Raw genomic sequence first — 17,339 nt, 5'->3', positions numbered from 1 at the left:
TTGAATTTTACTAATTCACTACACTACATTTCACGGTGGTCGACGTAGCATTAATCTGTTAAGACACAAGCATGGCATGGAATGTTGACATTTACCTAACCGTAATTGATAATTGATAACAATATTAAACTGAAACCATAAAAAAATTACGTAATAAAACAATTTATTGTACGCCAGTTAATAAAACGAAATACAACATTAGAACAGACTTGAACTAAGACCACTTACGACAACTGTTATCAAAACCTACATGTTAATGTTGTGCGAAGTTAAATTAAATTTAAGCTTAATTATGAGCTACTGCAAAAGGTTTTCAACATGACCACCACCAGCATTTATACACGCATTTAACCGTTTGGTTAAGGATTGTCTGACTTTAAAAAATGTAGCAGGATTATTTCGTATTGAATTGGCTGCATCTTGAATTCTATTCCATAACTCGTCTCGTGTATTTATAGTAGGTTCAGCATAGACCATTGATTTCATGTAACCCCACAAATAAAAATCAAGTGGATCACTACCACGTCCAATCCAACGGTGAGGGAATGTTTCATTCAGATGTTCGCGCACAGCACGTGAAAAATGTGGAGGAGCACCGTCTTGCATGAACCACATATTTCTTCTTAGTTGTAATGGAAGATCTCCCAAGAGGTCGACTAAGTCATTATTTAAAAAAATTAAATATAACTCTCCATTTAAATTAGGAGGTAATTCAGCTGCACCACACATTTATTTTAAACTCGTGCTGGAAATGTCTATCTTTTTTTAAACGAGGGTTTTCGGTTTCCCAGGCATGACTATTTCGCCAATTAAAAACTCCGCGTCTGGTAAAGGTTGCTTCATCCGTGAAAAGAATGTTATTTAGGAATGTTGGATTATTATTCAATTTTCCTTTTAGCCACTGACAAAATTGAACTCTGATTCGATAATCTGTTGGAAGTAAATTTTGCACAGGTATAAAATGATAGGGATATAAATTTTCCTTGTGTAAAATTCTAGTCACGGATGGTTGGCTTATTCCAGTTGCTGCAGACAATCGACGAGTGCTTATTTCAGAATTTTGCGCAATTCTTACCAAAATTTCATCTTCTTGCTGCGGAGTGATAATCTTAGGACGTCCTGTATGATATTTTGGACGAAATGAACCTGTTTCACCCAATCGATTATAAATATTTTGAAATATCTTCCGGTTTGGCTGCCTTCTGTAAGGGTACATTTCACGATATTTTCTGGATGCTGCTTGCCCAGAAAAACGTTCTTGTGCGTAAACGCATAACATGTCTCTCATTTCTTCGTTTGAAAAGTGATTATGTCTCGGCATTTTGATTTATGTTAGGACAAGAATGAATCAGTTTACTTAACAATAAAATGTTTTAAACTATTCATTAAACGTAAAAGCTCATTGACGTTTCATAATTACATTACATACATACGAGTTAACTCAAATCCTCTCACACATTATTGTTTACCCTTACAAAAACTATAAGTCAACTATGAGTCATTATGTAGAAAAGTAGCTGATCTATTAACAAAAATCTATTTTATTTTTTTCGCTTTAACATCCTGTATCTCAGTAAGGAGCAGACTAAGACCCATTATTGTTAATGAAAATATTATTATTTTGGCCTCCTGAACGTACATTTACAATTTGGCCCATTACTTATGAATCACCCTGTATAATACACTGTTATAGAGTAACGATTTTACACTATTTAATAAACACCATCTTTTCACTATTTAGTGTAAATTTTTAATCTATTCACCTACACTATACAGCGTGTCCCGTATCTTCCGCATCAGAGCATTATACGGTTGTAGAATACATTATTCTGAAGCGATCTTTCTAATAAAATTTTTTCGAAATGTTTATAATAACCGCACGGGAACTGTTTAACGATGACCAATAACGGACGACTTTGATTCATCGAAAAAGTTTATTTCTCTTTCCATGACGAATCTATTGGTGAGTACACGTGGGAAACGAGTTATCATCGGCGTAGCGAACCGGCCGAGGGTGGCACCGATTACCTGAGTCTGATTTGCGATCTGCTGATTTGACGAAAAACAGTTCCTTTAAACAGTTCCCGTGCGGTTATTATAAACATTTCGAAAAAATTTTATTAGAAAGATCGCTTCAGAATAATGTATCCTACAACCGTATAATGCTCTGATTTGGAAGATACGGGACACGCTGTATAGTGCAAAAAAATAACTCTAAATAAATTGGACCGATCTGAACCATGTTTTAGAGTTGATTTTTACTCTATATTTTTTCCTGTGTAGCAACTCAACAATTATACTTAATAATTTTTGGAAGTAGAAAAAGTAAGGTTAGAATCATCAAAATTTCCAATTCGATAATAATGTTATTAAAGAATTTATTTATTTGTTTTATAACGAATGTTTCTGCTTTTGTTATATTCGTGTTATAAATTATGGTAATTTTTTGATATTTTTCTCCCATAAATTTATTTAAAAAAGTTAATGAAATAATTTTTTCCACTAATCTTGCAGCATAAAAAAAAATAAGTAACAGTAGCGAATCGGTAGTTAATTACTTAACATCTCCGCAGAAATAAACACTTGGATGAGTAATACTTTTTATTAATTCTTTTTATTTTCATACGATTTAACATCAACTTGTTCAGAGAAATTGGGCCACGTCGAAATTTCCTTCAACAACCGATCCCCGGGACACTCGGTTCCATCGCGAACCTGCCGATGCCCATACAAAGTATAATTTTCTTGAATCATCCCCATCTCCACCCCTTTCCGAATCAACTCTTTCACCACTTCCAGTTGTTCGTACGGGGGCAATTCCACCCTCCAATCACCAATTATACAAATCCCGATGCTGCGATTATTATAAAGAGGGGCGTGAGCTCCAACGGAACTCCACCCCCTACCCTCGTAAGCCCGAAAATCACCCCCAACAGCAAAACTATACCCAACATCGTTCCAACCGTTAGTTTCTTGGTGATAATTTTGCATCCATTGCATCGCTTCGATACACTCAGTGGTGGTGTTACAAGCTGGGGGGATGTAACTGTGGTGGATGATTACGTAGGGGACGGGGTTTGGCATTGGTTCGGGGTCGATTTTTGGGGGTAAAGCCCCCCAAAAGCAACGTGGGGTGATTTCAAACATTTTTGGAAATGCTGGAACAAAAAAAAATTATCTAACTTTATCTTAATGGGATTTTAATTAATAAGTACTTAAAATAAAATAAATAAAAAAATTAATTTTCTTACCATCAACGCAAATTATTATTAATAATAAATAAATTGAAACGAAGGAAATGTTTTTGTAATATGGCTTCATTAACATTTTGATTTAAATTAATTAATTAATAAAAAATTAATTGATATCGCGATGTTCACTATTCACTGGTTGGTTTCAAACTGGCCATAAACGCAAATTGTCACCCATGTTTTAGATGGAGCGTATATATATATTTTTTTTTTATTTATTATCATCATCGCGAACAATGCGAGCATTTCCACCAACTTAAAATAATGAATTGTTGCGAATAACTAAAATTTTTGTGTCTTCCCCCTTGATGTTAACACAAAAGTTTTTTTTTACAAAAAAATTTTTTTACAATGTTTATACAAGGTCATTTTGAATTATTATTTTTATATAAATATAATTAAATGATTACGAAATTTAATTGGTATTTAAGACATTTTGGCGGTAAATAACCGTGATGGGGATTTTTTTATTTTTTATTTATTTTTTTTCTTTTTCTAATAAAATATAAACGACCTTGTTATGATTTGTGTAACGTTGCGTGTAATAAAACTAAATAGAGAGCGAAATGAAACGAGGCTAAAAAAACATCATCTTCTTTCACGAAATTAAAAAAAAAAACACATTGACTGTTTACCGTTTATTTTTTTGTTGCTTTTCTTGCGGTTTTTGCGTGGTGTTATTCACATCTGTTCGTTTTTATCTGTTTTCCGGACGTGATTAAAGGTAAAGTACAGGAAATCCCCTTTTGAGTTACTAATACCGAGAAGAAGATAAAGTTAAAAAGTCATCAATTGAAATCTTATTCTTAGTTGCACAATTCTTGTTTTTGTCAATATTAATAATTAAATATTTATTTCGAAATAATATTGTCGATTTATTGTTACATTTACGTTTTTGTTTAAAATATTGTTATCTTTAATTGTGAAAGTCATTATCAACTTTAATCGATTCGACCTTAAAAATTAATTACACTAAAAATTGTGATTATTACATTTTTTAATTTATAATTACATTCGTTGTTTTCGATTTGATTGATTGATTTCTGTTACAAAGTAGAGTTAAATATTATTCTAGGATTTTGCCCTTTTTATGGATATGGTATACAGTGCGTTTCAAAAGTAACGGATAAATTCGATAAAATCATTACGAACAATTTATGAAAAGATCACTGAAACGGGTCTAAAGATTTAAATTTTTTGCAATTTTTTGGTGTATATTTTAAATTTTTTCCGCCATTTTTAAACAAGTTATGACGTAATCGAAGTTTTTTAAAATGGAACACCTCATTTTTTATATCGGAATTTGAAAGAGAATTTTTTTCTAAATTATGTGCAATAAATATTAATATCGGTTACATAAGAAAATTTTCGAGAAAAATTAATTGAAAGTTTTATTATTTCTCATTCATTTGATATAGAAAATAGCAGTAGCAGTGCGTAACCATGGCAACCAATTGTTTTGATTTGACATTTTCAAGTGTCAAAATTCAATTTGAATTGAATTATTTATTTAAATTAATTATTATTACTATTGTACTTGAGATACAAAAGTAGCAATAGCTTGTTGCATCAAACGCATTAAAAAAAAACGCAAACAGAAAATAAGATATCAAAAATTAAACATTTTTTTTAAACTTTAAGTTTACAAAAATAACATGAACGATACCCAACCCAACCCAAATTTTTTTTAGATGATATTTTTTTTCTCAGAAATTTCATCATATAACATATAAATTATCATATATCATCTTAAAGGCGATATTTTAACCTTTCATTTAAGATATAATTAATTCGTTAACTCCCAAAAATAAACCGGAAGTGATGACAAATAGAAATGATCACCAATTTTTTAATAATCATAACTATTTTTTCATAATTTTTTTCTCGGAAATTTCATCATATAACATATAAGTTATTATATATCATCTTAAAGAGGACATTTTAAGCTTTCATTTAAGATATAATTAATTCGTTAACTCCCAAAAATAAACCGGAAGTGATGACAAATAGAAATGATCACCAATTTTTTAATAATCATAACTATTTTTTCATAATTTTTTTTCTCAGAAATTTCATCATATAACATATAAGTTATTATATATCATCTTAAAGAGGACATTTTAAGCTTTCATTTAAGATATAATTAATTCGTTAACTCCCAAAAATAAACCCGAAGTGATGACAAATAGAAATGATCACCAATTTTTTAATAATCATAACTATTTTTTCATAATTTTTTTTCTCAGAAATTTCATCATATAACATATAAGTTATTATATATCATCTTAAAGAGGACATTTTAAGCTTTCATTTAAGATATAATTAATTCGTTAACTCCCAAAAATAAACCCGAAGTGATGACAAATAGAAATGATCACCAATTTTTTAATAATCATAACTATTTTTTCATAATTTTTTTTCTCAGAAATTTCATCATATAACATATAAGTTATCATATATCATCTTAAAGAGGACATTTTAAGCTTTCATTTAAGATATAATTAATTCGTTAACTCCCAAAAATAAACCGGAAGTGATGACAAATAGAAATGATCACCAATTTTTTAATAATCATAACTATTTTTTCATAATTTTTTTCTCGGAAATTTCATCATATAACATATAAGTTATTATATATCATCTTAAAGAGGACATTTTAAGCTTTCATTTAAGATATAATTAATTCGTTAACTCCCAAAAATAAACCCGAAGTGATGACAAATAGAAATGATCACCAATTTTTTAATAATCACAACTATTTTTTCAAAATTTTTTTTCTCAGAAATTTCATCATATAACATATAAGTTATCATATATCATCTTAAAGAGGACATTTTAAGCTTTCATTTAAGATATAATTAATACGTTAACTCCCAAAAATAAACCGGAAGTGATGACAAATTGAAATGATCACCAATTTTTTAATAATCATAACTATTTTTTAAAAATTTTTTTTCTCAGAAATTTCATCATATAACATATAAATTATCATATATCATCTTAAAGGCGATATTTTAACCTTTCATTTAAGATATAATTAATTCGTTAACTCCCAAAAATAAACCGGAAGTGATGACAAATAGAAATGATCACCAATTTTTTAATAATCATAACTATTTTTTCAAAATTTTTTTTTTCAGAAATTTCATCATATAACATATAAGTTATCATATATCATCTTAAAGAGGACATTTTAAGCTTTCATTTAAGATATAATTAATTCGTTAACTCCCAAAAATAAACCGGAAGTGATGACAAATAGAAATGATCACCAATTTTTTAATAATCATAACTATTTTTTCATATTTTTTTTCTCGGAAATTTCATCATATAACATATAAGTTATTATATATCATCTTAAAGAGGACATTTTAAGCTTTCATTTAAGATATAATTAATTCGTTAACTCCCAAAAATAAACCGGAAGTGATGACAAATAGAAATGATCACCAATTCTTTCATAATCATAACTATTTTTTAAAAATTTTTTTCTCAGAAATTTCATCATATAACATATGAGTTATCATATATCATCTTAAAGAGGACATTTTAAGCTTTCATTTAAGATATAATTAATTCGTTAACTCCCAAAAATAAACCGGAAGTGATGACAAATAGAAATGATCACCAATTTTTTAATAATCATAACTATTTTTTCATAATTTTTTTCTCGGAAATTTCATCATATAACATATAAGTTATTATATATCATCTTAAAGAGGACATTTTAAGCTTTCATTTAAGATATAATTAATTCGTTAACTCCCAAAAATAAACCGGAAGTGATGACAAATAGAAATGATCACCAATTTTTTAATAATCATAACTATTTTTTCATAATTTTTTTCTCGGAAATTTCATCATATAACATATAAGTTATTATATATCATCTTAAAGAGGACATTTTAAGCTTTCATTTAAGATATAATTAATTCGTTAACTCCCAAAAATAAACCGGAAGTGATGACAAATAGAAATGATCACCAATTCTTTCATAATCATAACTATTTTTTAAAAATTTTTTTCTCAGAAATTTCATCATATAACATATGAGTTATCATATATCATCTTAAAGAGGACATTTTAAGCTTTCATTTAAGATATAATTAATTCGTTAACTCCCAAAAATAAACCGGAAGTGATGACAAATAGAAATGATCACCAATTTTTTAATAATCATAACTATTTTTTCATAATTTTTTTCTCGGAAATTTCATCATATAACATATAAGTTATTATATATCATCTTAAAGAGGACATTTTAAGCTTTCATTTAAGATATAATTAATTCGTTAACTCCCAAAAATAAACCCGAAGTGATGACAAATAGAAATGATCACCAATTTTTTAATAATCATAACTATTTTTTCATAATTTTTTTTCTCAGAAATTTCATCATATAACATATAAGTTATTATATATCATCTTAAAGAGGACATTTTAAGCTTTCATTTAAGATATAATTAATTCGTTAACTCCCGAAAATAAACCGGAAGTGATGACAAATAGAAATGATCACCAATTTTTTAATAATCATAACTATTTTTTCATAATTTTTTTTCTCAGAAATTTCATCATATAACATATAAGTTATGATATATCATCTTAAAGACGACATTTTAACCTTTCATTTAAGATATAATTAATTCGTTAACTCCCAAAAATAAACCCGAAGTGATGACAAATAGAAATGATCACCAATTTTTTAATAATCATAACTATTTTTTCATAATTTTTTTTCTCAGAAATTTCATCATATAACATATAAGTTATCATATATCATCTTAAAGAGGACATTTTAAGCTTTCATTTAAGATATAATTAATTCGTTAACTCCCAAAAATAAACCGGAAGTGATGACAAATAGAAATGATCACCAATTTTTTAATAATCATAACTATTTTTTCATAATTTTTTTTCTCAGAAATTTCATCATATAACATATAAGTTATGATATATCATCTTAAAGACGACATTTTAACCTTTCATTTAAGATATAATTAATTCGTTAACTCCCAAAAATAAACCCGAAGTGATGACAAATAGAAATGATCACCAATTTTTTAATAATCATAACTATTTTTTCATAATTTTTTTTCTCAGAAATTTCATCATATAACATATAAGTTATCATATATCATCTTAAAGAGGACATTTTAAGCTTTCATTTAAGATATAATTAATTCGTTAACTCCCAAAAATAAACCGGAAGTGATGACAAATAGAAATGATCATTCATGTTATGAACGTTGTTGAATTTAGAGTTATTTTTTTGTACTATATAGTGTAGGTGAATAGATTAAAAATTTACACTAAATAGTGAGAAGATGGTGTTTATTAAATAGTGTAAAATACGTTACTCTATAACAGTGTATTATATGTAATCTAACTAGATGTTGTCGTGACTCTAATTAGATACATTTCTAATCTAATCACTGTAAATTATTAAAAATTCGCTCTAATTTTACTCTATTAATTGACAAAATATCACTAAATAATGTGTATCTTACACTTATTAGTGTTAATTTTTAATAGGAAGTGGAGAATTTTTAGGAAAGTTTTACGTTTGTAATAAAAATCAAAATTATAAAATATTTGTTTTTATTTTTACTAAACTTATTGAGATTACAACATATTTTCGGACGAAAACCTTATTTCTTAGGCTATCAATGCATAACGACAATTACCTGTCGTTAGATAGAATTGTTTCTACCAAATGTGTGTTAATAGACTTTATGTTAATAGATTGTGTATCAATTGATCTGTCAAACGACTGAAATATCTTTATATTGTAAATATAAATGATAAATAAGTATAATAGCTTATTTAATAGTACCTTACTTAAGTTAAAATAGTTATTTATTTAAAAATTAATATTAAAAAAGACGTGTACATGGTTACAAAATAACAATAAAAAAATAACCCGTGTGACGATGGCAACAAACTGTGTATTTAACCAAATGACAATTATAACTAACAACACAAGCAATGTTAACCATGTATTTTCGTATTAAATCCTAACCTGAAATTGTTTAACTTATACCCACGCACAAAATAAAAAGTTATTTTCACTAAACTTGTTGAGATTACAACATAATTATTCATAATGACACCTATGTGAAGTTAGCCCCCAATTAGATAGGATTTTACATGTATAGTATTTTGATTATAACATGAGAACCAGTGAACCGATTTCGATAAACAATGTCTCATTCGAAAGCTTAATCCTGGGCCAATACGAAAGTGGAAATGCCCGATTCGAAATCTCTTTCGAATTTCGCTAAAACGCCAAAATAATGCGAAGATACACGAAAATAACACAAGATTTTGATTAAAACACAACAAACGAATTAATTAAACACATCAATTATCTCCTTAACTAATTGACCAATTTTAGTCATCGAAGGTGGAAATGCCCGATTTCAAAATTTACTAATTATGTGCGTACAGCCATTGAAATGACCCCGCGAGAGATTTCGAATCGGGCATTTCCACTTTCGTATTGTTCAAAGATTAAGCTTTCGAATGAGATATTGTTTATCGAAATCGGTTGACTGGTTTTCTTGTTATAATCAAAATACTATACATGTAAAATCCTATCTAATTGGGGGCTAGAAAAATTTGAGGCTAACCTCGCATAGGTCATAATGACTAAGTACCTGTCGTTAGATAGACTGTGTGTCTATTAACTATGTACAAGGGCGTCGCCAGATAGGAGCAGACAGATTCGAAAAAAAAAATTGAATAGAATATAAGATACAAATAGATTCTAAAAATCTATTTGAAATGTTTATAATCTGTTATCGCATTTAAATTGAGAGTTAAATAAGTTTAGAATTGAAATTCACACTTTTTAAATTTGACATAATATTAATTTAATTTTTTTAATTTGTTATTAAAAGACTTCAAACCACTTAAATATTATAATTAGGATACTTATTAGTTAGTTTAACGTTATTTTGGAACTTAATATATAACACATATTTTTAACATCAAAAGTTCCTAACGTAGGCTGAAATATTCGTCAAATCCTTTGGTCAAATCTGAAAGAGAAGAATAATAAACCTTATTTTGGAGAAATTCAAAAGATTAAGGTAGAAATGCAATTGATGGGTACTTGTGGGTGTGCAATGAGCACGTTTCCACTCGGAAATAAAAAAGAAGGAAGGTGCGGTAAGGTTGTATCGTTTCAAAAAGGCAACTTTTTTGCATATTTTAAGTTACAAATCCATCGAATCCACCTGGCGTCATGCGAAGAGTAGTATGTCAACATCTGGCCGTACTAAAAGTCATCTCCCAGGGAATCTTGCCAGATATATTTTCCACAAATCGTGCACAGTGAAGAATTTTATCGAATAGCTGCGATTATGTAAGTACGACCCTATGAAGCCAGCTGAGCAACGGTACCTGGAGGAAGCTTAAATTTTTCTATTACAAATTATAAAGTATATCTAGTTATACTTTATTTTTGGTTTGCGTCTCTGTTCACTTCCTCATAGTGCAACCTGGGTAACGCTAAGAACAGAATAAACAATAGTCATCAATTGTAAAAACAGATTGAGTTCCTATAAATACTTATTCTTATTTTTATAGCTGATGTTTATATTTGACCTACACCCTGCTGCATATCTAATCCGACATTTGGGAAATTCTCGCTAATTCAAACGTAAATTAATCTAACTCAAAATCTAATTTCTACACAAAATTCTTATTTGGGCGATTTTACATCGAGAAAAGCAAGATTAACGATTTTTAAGCAACATGTATATTGTAAAATTATACCAAGATGGGTTTATGGAAAAGTTGAACTTGTTCATTCATAAGTAGATAGTTAGCTGATATCTTTCTTATTATTAGAGATAGTGAAAAACTAAATGCGCCATTTAAAAGCTTAATCTTTCTCTATCTAAAACCGGTTTTTGCCTGTCGATAAGTTAATACTAAGATCAATCTGTACTTAAAGTACAAAGCGGTGGCTCTGTACTTAGATTAAATAACTTAAAATTACCAAACCTTGTGCAATTGTTATCAAACCGAATTTTAAAAAACTATTATCACACTCAAAAAGAGCGCTCTTTAAATTATCTTAATTCGGGTTTTCGTTGGTAAATATCTATCGGCGTCATGCTTAAATCGCCCTTAATATACATCACTACACGCAAAAATACTTAATTACTACTCCTTTAAACAACTTTCTTATTTGATAGGGGGAAAACTATAGAAGTATAGATCTATCTTATCTACAATTTTCTGCTCTTTCTAATGGTGTATAACACGCGGCTATCGCTGCTTGGTTATAGAGTTTTTTCCTGGTGATATAAGAAAGTTATTGATCCCAACAATGTTTAAAAGTAGCTAAAACGTGTGAATTTGGTAATTTTTTGACCAAAAACGTCCTTGTGCAAGTCTATAACTTCAAGATATACTTCTATAGTTTTCCTCATATCAAATAAGTATATTAATATGTATATTAAAGGTGATTTAACCATGATGCATGCTAATAGATATTGACCGACAAAACCCGAATTAAGATATTTGAAGGAGCGTTCTTTCTGATTGTGAACACAGTTTTTTAAAATTCGTTTTGATAACAATTGCACAAGGTGCTTGAAGTTTGGTAATGTTAAGCTATTTTACGTACAGAGCGGTGTTCTTCATCTTTTATTGATCTTAACCCTTTGTGTCCCGACGGTACTTTAAAGTACCGGTAATTTTAAACACTCATTTTAAACTGTAGTTATCTATTCGGCGCATTTAGAGCTGTCGGTACTTTCTACTATACAAGTAGTTGTTTCAACATTTTTTTTCTTAATATTTTTCAAATCCAACCCAACAATTATTATACATCATTTTAAAGAGAAAGCTTTGAGCTTTAATTTAAAATAAGTTTCATTCTTTAATTTCAATAAATACGGCTTACAGGAATTTTTAAATTAGCATCTTTTTTACATTTTTAGGTTATTCGAAAATGTAAGTTTTATTTCAACTTTTTTTTTCTCTATATTTTTCCAATCCAACCCAACAATTATTATACATCATTTTAAAGAGAAAGCTTTGAGCTTTAATTTAAAATAAGTTTCATTCCTTAATTTCAATAAATACGGCTTACAGGAATTTTTAAATTAGCATATTTTTAACATTTTTAGGTTATTCGAAAATGTAAGTTTTATTTCAACTTTTTTTTTCTCTATATTTTTCCAATCCAACCCAACAATTATTATACATCATTTTAAAGAGAAAGCTTTGAGCTTTAATTTAAAATAAGTTTCATTCCTTAATTTCAATAAATACGGCTTACAGGAATTTTTAAATTAGCATATTTTTAACATTTTTAGGTTATTCGAAAATGTAAGTTTTATTTCAACTTTTTTTTTCTCTATATTTTTCCAATCCAACCCAACAATTATTATACATCATTTTAAAGAGAAAGCTTTGAGCTTTAATTTAAAATAAGTTTCATTCCTTAATTTCAATAAATACGGCTTACAGGAATTTTTAAATTAGCATATTTTTAACATTTTTAGGTTATTCGAAAATGTAAGTTTTATTTCAACTTTTTTTTTCTCTATATTTTTCCAATCCAACCCAACAATTATTATACATCATTTTAAAGAGAAAGCTTTGAGCGTTAATTTAAAATAAGTTTCATTCCTTAATTTCAATAAATACGGCTTCCAGGAGTTTTTAAATTAGCATCTTTTTTGGCACTCTTAGGTTATACGAAAATGTAAGTTTTGTTTCAACATGTTTTTTCTCAATATTTTTCCAATCCAACCCAACAATTATTATACATCATTTTAAAAAGAAAGCTTTGAGCTTTAATTTAAAATAAGTTTCATTCCTTAATTTCAATAAATACGGCTTACAGGAATTTTTAAATTAGCATATTTTTTACATTTTTAGGTTATTCGAAAATGTAAGTTTTATTTCAACTTTTTTTTTCTCTATATTTTTCCAATCCAACCCAACAATTATTATACATCATTTTAAAGAGAAAGCTTTGAGCTTTAATTTAAAATAAGTTTCATTCCTTAATTTCAATAAATACGGCTTCCAGGAGTTTTTAAATTAGCATCTTTTTTGGCAGTCTTAGGTTATACGAAAATGTAAGTTTTGTTTCAACATGTTTTTTGTCAATATTTTTCCAATCCAACCCAACAATTATTATACATCATTTTAAAAAGAAAGCTTTGAGCTTTAATTTAGAATAAGTCTTATTCTTTAATTTCAATAAATACGGCTTCCAGGAATTTTTAAATTAGCATCTTTTTTGACACTTTTAGGTTATACGAAAATGTTAGTTTTAACTTAATACTCTTTTTCTCAATATTTTTTTAATTCAACCCATCGATTGTTATACATCGATTTAAACAGAAAGCTTCAAGCTTCAATTTAAAATAAGTTTTATTTCTTAATTTCAATAAACACGGTTTCCAGGAATTTTTGAATTAGCATCTTTTTAGATGATTGCATATTTTGCTAAAATTTTATTCCAAAGGCCTTTACTGAGTGTATTTTGATAGCGTTTTAATTCTGTCTGATTCTGTCACAAAGTTTCAAAATGTTTGACTTCTTGGGACACAAAGGGTTAATATCAACATATCGGCAAACAAGGACCGACGATTTCACAGAGAAAGAATCAAGCTTTCAAATGGTGCATTTAGTTTTCCGCTATCTCTAATAATAAGAAAGATATCAGCTAATAAAATAGATAGGAAATTACGGGTAAAAGTTTGTTGTTGGATGGTTTGTTGCTATCGTCACACGGGTTATTTATTTTGGAACCATGTATACACATGTCTTTTTTAATAACTATTTTAATTTAAGTAAACTACTATTAAATAAGCTACTATACTTATTTATCATTTATATTTACAACATAAAGATATTTCAGTCGTTTGACAAATCAATTGATACACAATCTATTAACACAAAGTCTATTAACACACATTTGGTAGAAACAATTCTATCTAACGACAGGTAGTTGTCGTTATGCATTGATAGCCTAAGAAATAAGGTTTTCATCCGAAAATATGTTGTAATCTCAATAAGTTCAATAAAAATAAGTTTTTATTTTGTGCGTGGGTATAAATTAAACAATTTGACGTTAGGATTTAATACGAAAATGCATATTTAACATTGCTTTTAACTTCGTAAAAGAAACGTCAAATCGCAACTTTAAAGTGATTTTTCGGTAAGTACTACACTTTTCCGCACTTTTTTATCATTAACGCCCCTTTTGACTCATTTCCTATCGATTAATAAAAAAATCCTCGATTTTTAAGAGATACTCCTAATCTTGAATTATTCCGTAAATCTTAAGATTTACCAACATGAGTTGGTAAATGCGAGGATTTTTTAAACAAGAGATAATTTTTCTGGCTTTTATCAATAGAGTTTAGTTCGTAAATGTTGGTTTTGAGAATAAAACAATATACAGGGTGTATCTGAATGACGTGCCCAAACTTCAAGGGGTGATTCTTTAGGCAATTTTAAGGGTACTTTGATATATGAACCATGGACGACTTCGGCTCCCCTAAGGAGCTACATCCCTCCAAAAATGGCGGAAAATTTTGGTTTAACTTGATTTTCTCAAAAACCATAAATGCTAGGAAAATGAAATTTTTTGAACCGTTTTGACCCTATTTGTACCTACCCTTCTAAACTACAAAACATAACCACCCCCGTTCAATTTATGCCTAGATTTTTATTATGAAGATGATAAATATATTGGAAAAATTTCAATTAGATAGATAAAACTAGTCTAAAACTTTTTTGTCTCTCTGATGTTCTAAAATTTAATAATTTCTGAGAAAAAAAATAATTAAGCAAACACTAACTGTTAAGCTGTAGGGTTGTTAATTGAAAGTTGGAATGAATTTTTAATGGAAAAATCTTACAAGGGAAGTATCAGAACTGTCCCTCACCGATTTTATTGAAATTTGGTACAGCGATAGTATGGCCAAAAATAAGGTTTACGTATTTTTTTATACGTGCTAATAAAGCCCCTGGGGCGAGTTATAAGGGTTGGAAATCGGGGCGAAATATATATATTCGCTTATAGGCTGAAAACGAAAATAGCTATCGAAATGTGGTAAATGTAAACTGATATTCATTTTCAAAGAGCTTTCCATTGATATATCACACATTTATCTGAGGGCTTCAGGGGGTAAACTACCCCTAGTTTTTTGGAATATTTGAAAAACTATCCTGTCGATTTTGGCGATATTATACAGGGTGTCTCAGCGAGACCGGTCATTAGACGTTTCTGGGGTTCTAGCCAAACAAAAAATTTGAGAATGCAGACTTAAGTATTATCAATTACGTTCTCTTCATCTAAAATATTTTCAGATTTCTAGCACTTCCGGTTATACCGGAAAAAAAACTGGAAAAAATGGAACACCCTGTATATTTTTACATATTTGGATTTGTCTGTTTTGAAGGTTTATAAATAACTTTACTTTTTGCAATTTGAACCAGCAATTCTCGAGTTATTCGAATTTTTGTAGAAAAATTTGCTCCAGCGGACATTTGTTCAAAAAATCATAGAACACTCAATTTTTGAGATATCAATTTAGGATTCAGAACATGCTTAAGCAACATGATGGAGTATGTTTTGGTGCCAAGAATGGCTGTCTAGATCGTTTGGTCACTTTACTATGATACGTTAACTTTTCGAAATTTGGAAGCACCATAACTTCATTTTTTTAAATGGCACCCCCCATATTTTATTACTTAGTCGTCTTCGGCGTCTCATTTTACATCTTTTATATTCCATATGTCCTATGCCTAACATTAATAGTTTGAGAAATAATTAGGGTTTTTTGAAAAATGCTTACATATCATATCGATATTAACCTAGTGTGCCATGGAAAACAAATGTTTAATGACTTATTGATAAACGTCAAAGTCTAATTTAGGTTGTTTGATGCTTGTGAGTCTAAAACCAGTTAAAATGGATATTAATAACGTAAATAATGTTTATACAAATGAAGAAATCCATAATTTATTTTTGTGCATGAAAAGTGCGACAAAGTTCTTAGTAGAACTTGCAGAATGTTTAATGAAAATTATCCACATTTATCTCCGATGACAAAAGGTAAATTTAGAGGAATAGAAGCAAATTTTTTGCATTTTGGACGAATTAATCACGTGTTAAACTGACCAAAAAATGTAGTAGATAATGCAACGGAAGTGGTGAATACCTTGGCTTATTTCGAGCCCAGTCCCAACACCTCAATTCGAGCTGCCAAAGAAGATCTGGGAATCATACTACGAACTTTGTCGCACTTTTCATGCAAAAAAAATAAATTAAGAATTTCTTGATTTGTGTAAATATTACTTTCGTTATTGTTATCGATTTTAACTCGTTTCAGTACTAATATTAAGGGACATAACAGATAATTATTAGCTCACATGCATCAAGTGACGTAAACAAGTGAGTCTTTGACAAGAACTCATTGAGAAGGCTTGTTTTTCATGGCACACTAGGCTAAATATCCATATGATATGTGTGCATTTTTCAAAAAACCCTAATTATCTCCCAAACTATTAATATTAGGTGTGGGTCATATGGGATATAAAAGATGTAGAATGAGACACCGAAGACAACTAAAAAATAAAATATGGGGGGTGCCATTTAAAAAAATGAAGTTATGGTACTTCCAAATTTTGAAAAGTTAACGTGCCATAGTAAAGTGATCAAACGTTCTAGACCGCAGTTCTCGGCACCAAAACATACTCCATCATGTTGCTTAAGCATGTTCTCAATCCTAAATTGATATCCCAAAAATTGAGTGTTTTCTGATTTTTTGAACAAATGTCTGCTGGAAAAGTTTTTTTAGAAAAATTCGAATAACTCGAGAACGACCGAATCAAATTGCAAAAACTAAAGTTATTTATAAACCTTGAAAACAGACAAATCCAAATATGTAAAAATACACAGGGTGTTCCATTTAAAAAAATAAAGTTGGTGGTGACTTCCGGTATAACCGGAATGACCGGTCTCGCCGGTCTCGCCGGTCTCGCGGAGACACCCTGTATATCCTTATAGTACGTTTAAAAATATTAATGACGTGTTTTTTCTTA

At 28.9% G+C, this 17,339-nt stretch overlaps 2 protein-coding genes across 2 annotated transcripts in view; one reads left to right on the top strand and one right to left on the bottom strand.

The window, feature by feature from the left end:
* LOC111422229 (methyl-CpG-binding domain protein 4-like) overlaps positions 1 to 17,339 on the top strand; it is a 91,702-nt gene that overhangs the window by 37,911 nt on the left and 36,452 nt on the right. The gene's annotated exons all lie outside the window — the stretch shown is intronic.
* LOC111423059 (peptidoglycan-recognition protein LB-like) lies at positions 2,589 to 3,424 on the bottom strand. The gene is made up of 2 exons (XM_023056312.2): positions 3,252 to 3,424; positions 2,589 to 3,158 (listed from the first exon to the last, which is right to left on the bottom strand). The coding sequence occupies exons 1-2, from the start codon at positions 3,325 to 3,327 to the stop codon at positions 2,605 to 2,607; spliced, it is 630 nt and encodes a 209-aa protein (XP_022912080.2). The 5' UTR covers positions 3,328 to 3,424; the 3' UTR covers positions 2,589 to 2,604.

Source organism: Onthophagus taurus, unplaced genomic scaffold (assembly GCF_036711975.1).
Source record: "Onthophagus taurus isolate NC unplaced genomic scaffold, IU_Otau_3.0 ScKx7SY_15, whole genome shotgun sequence".
In the NCBI taxonomy this organism is placed as follows: domain Eukaryota; kingdom Metazoa; phylum Arthropoda; class Insecta; order Coleoptera; family Scarabaeidae; genus Onthophagus; species Onthophagus taurus.
Note: the sequence above shows the minus strand (reverse complement) of the source record. Positions and strands in the feature narration are given on the sequence as shown.

What these genes read in the sequence shown, in the direction of transcription:
- LOC111423059 (XM_023056312.2), bottom strand. Translation starts at nt 3,327, where the DNA reads ATGTTAATGAAGCCATATTACAAAAACATTTCCTTCGTTTCAATTTAT. An exon ending in AATAATAATTTGCGTTGATG is followed by an intron (nt 3,159 to 3,251) that starts GTAAGAAAATTA and finishes TTTTTGTTCCAG; the next exon opens with CATTTCCAAAAATGTTTGAA.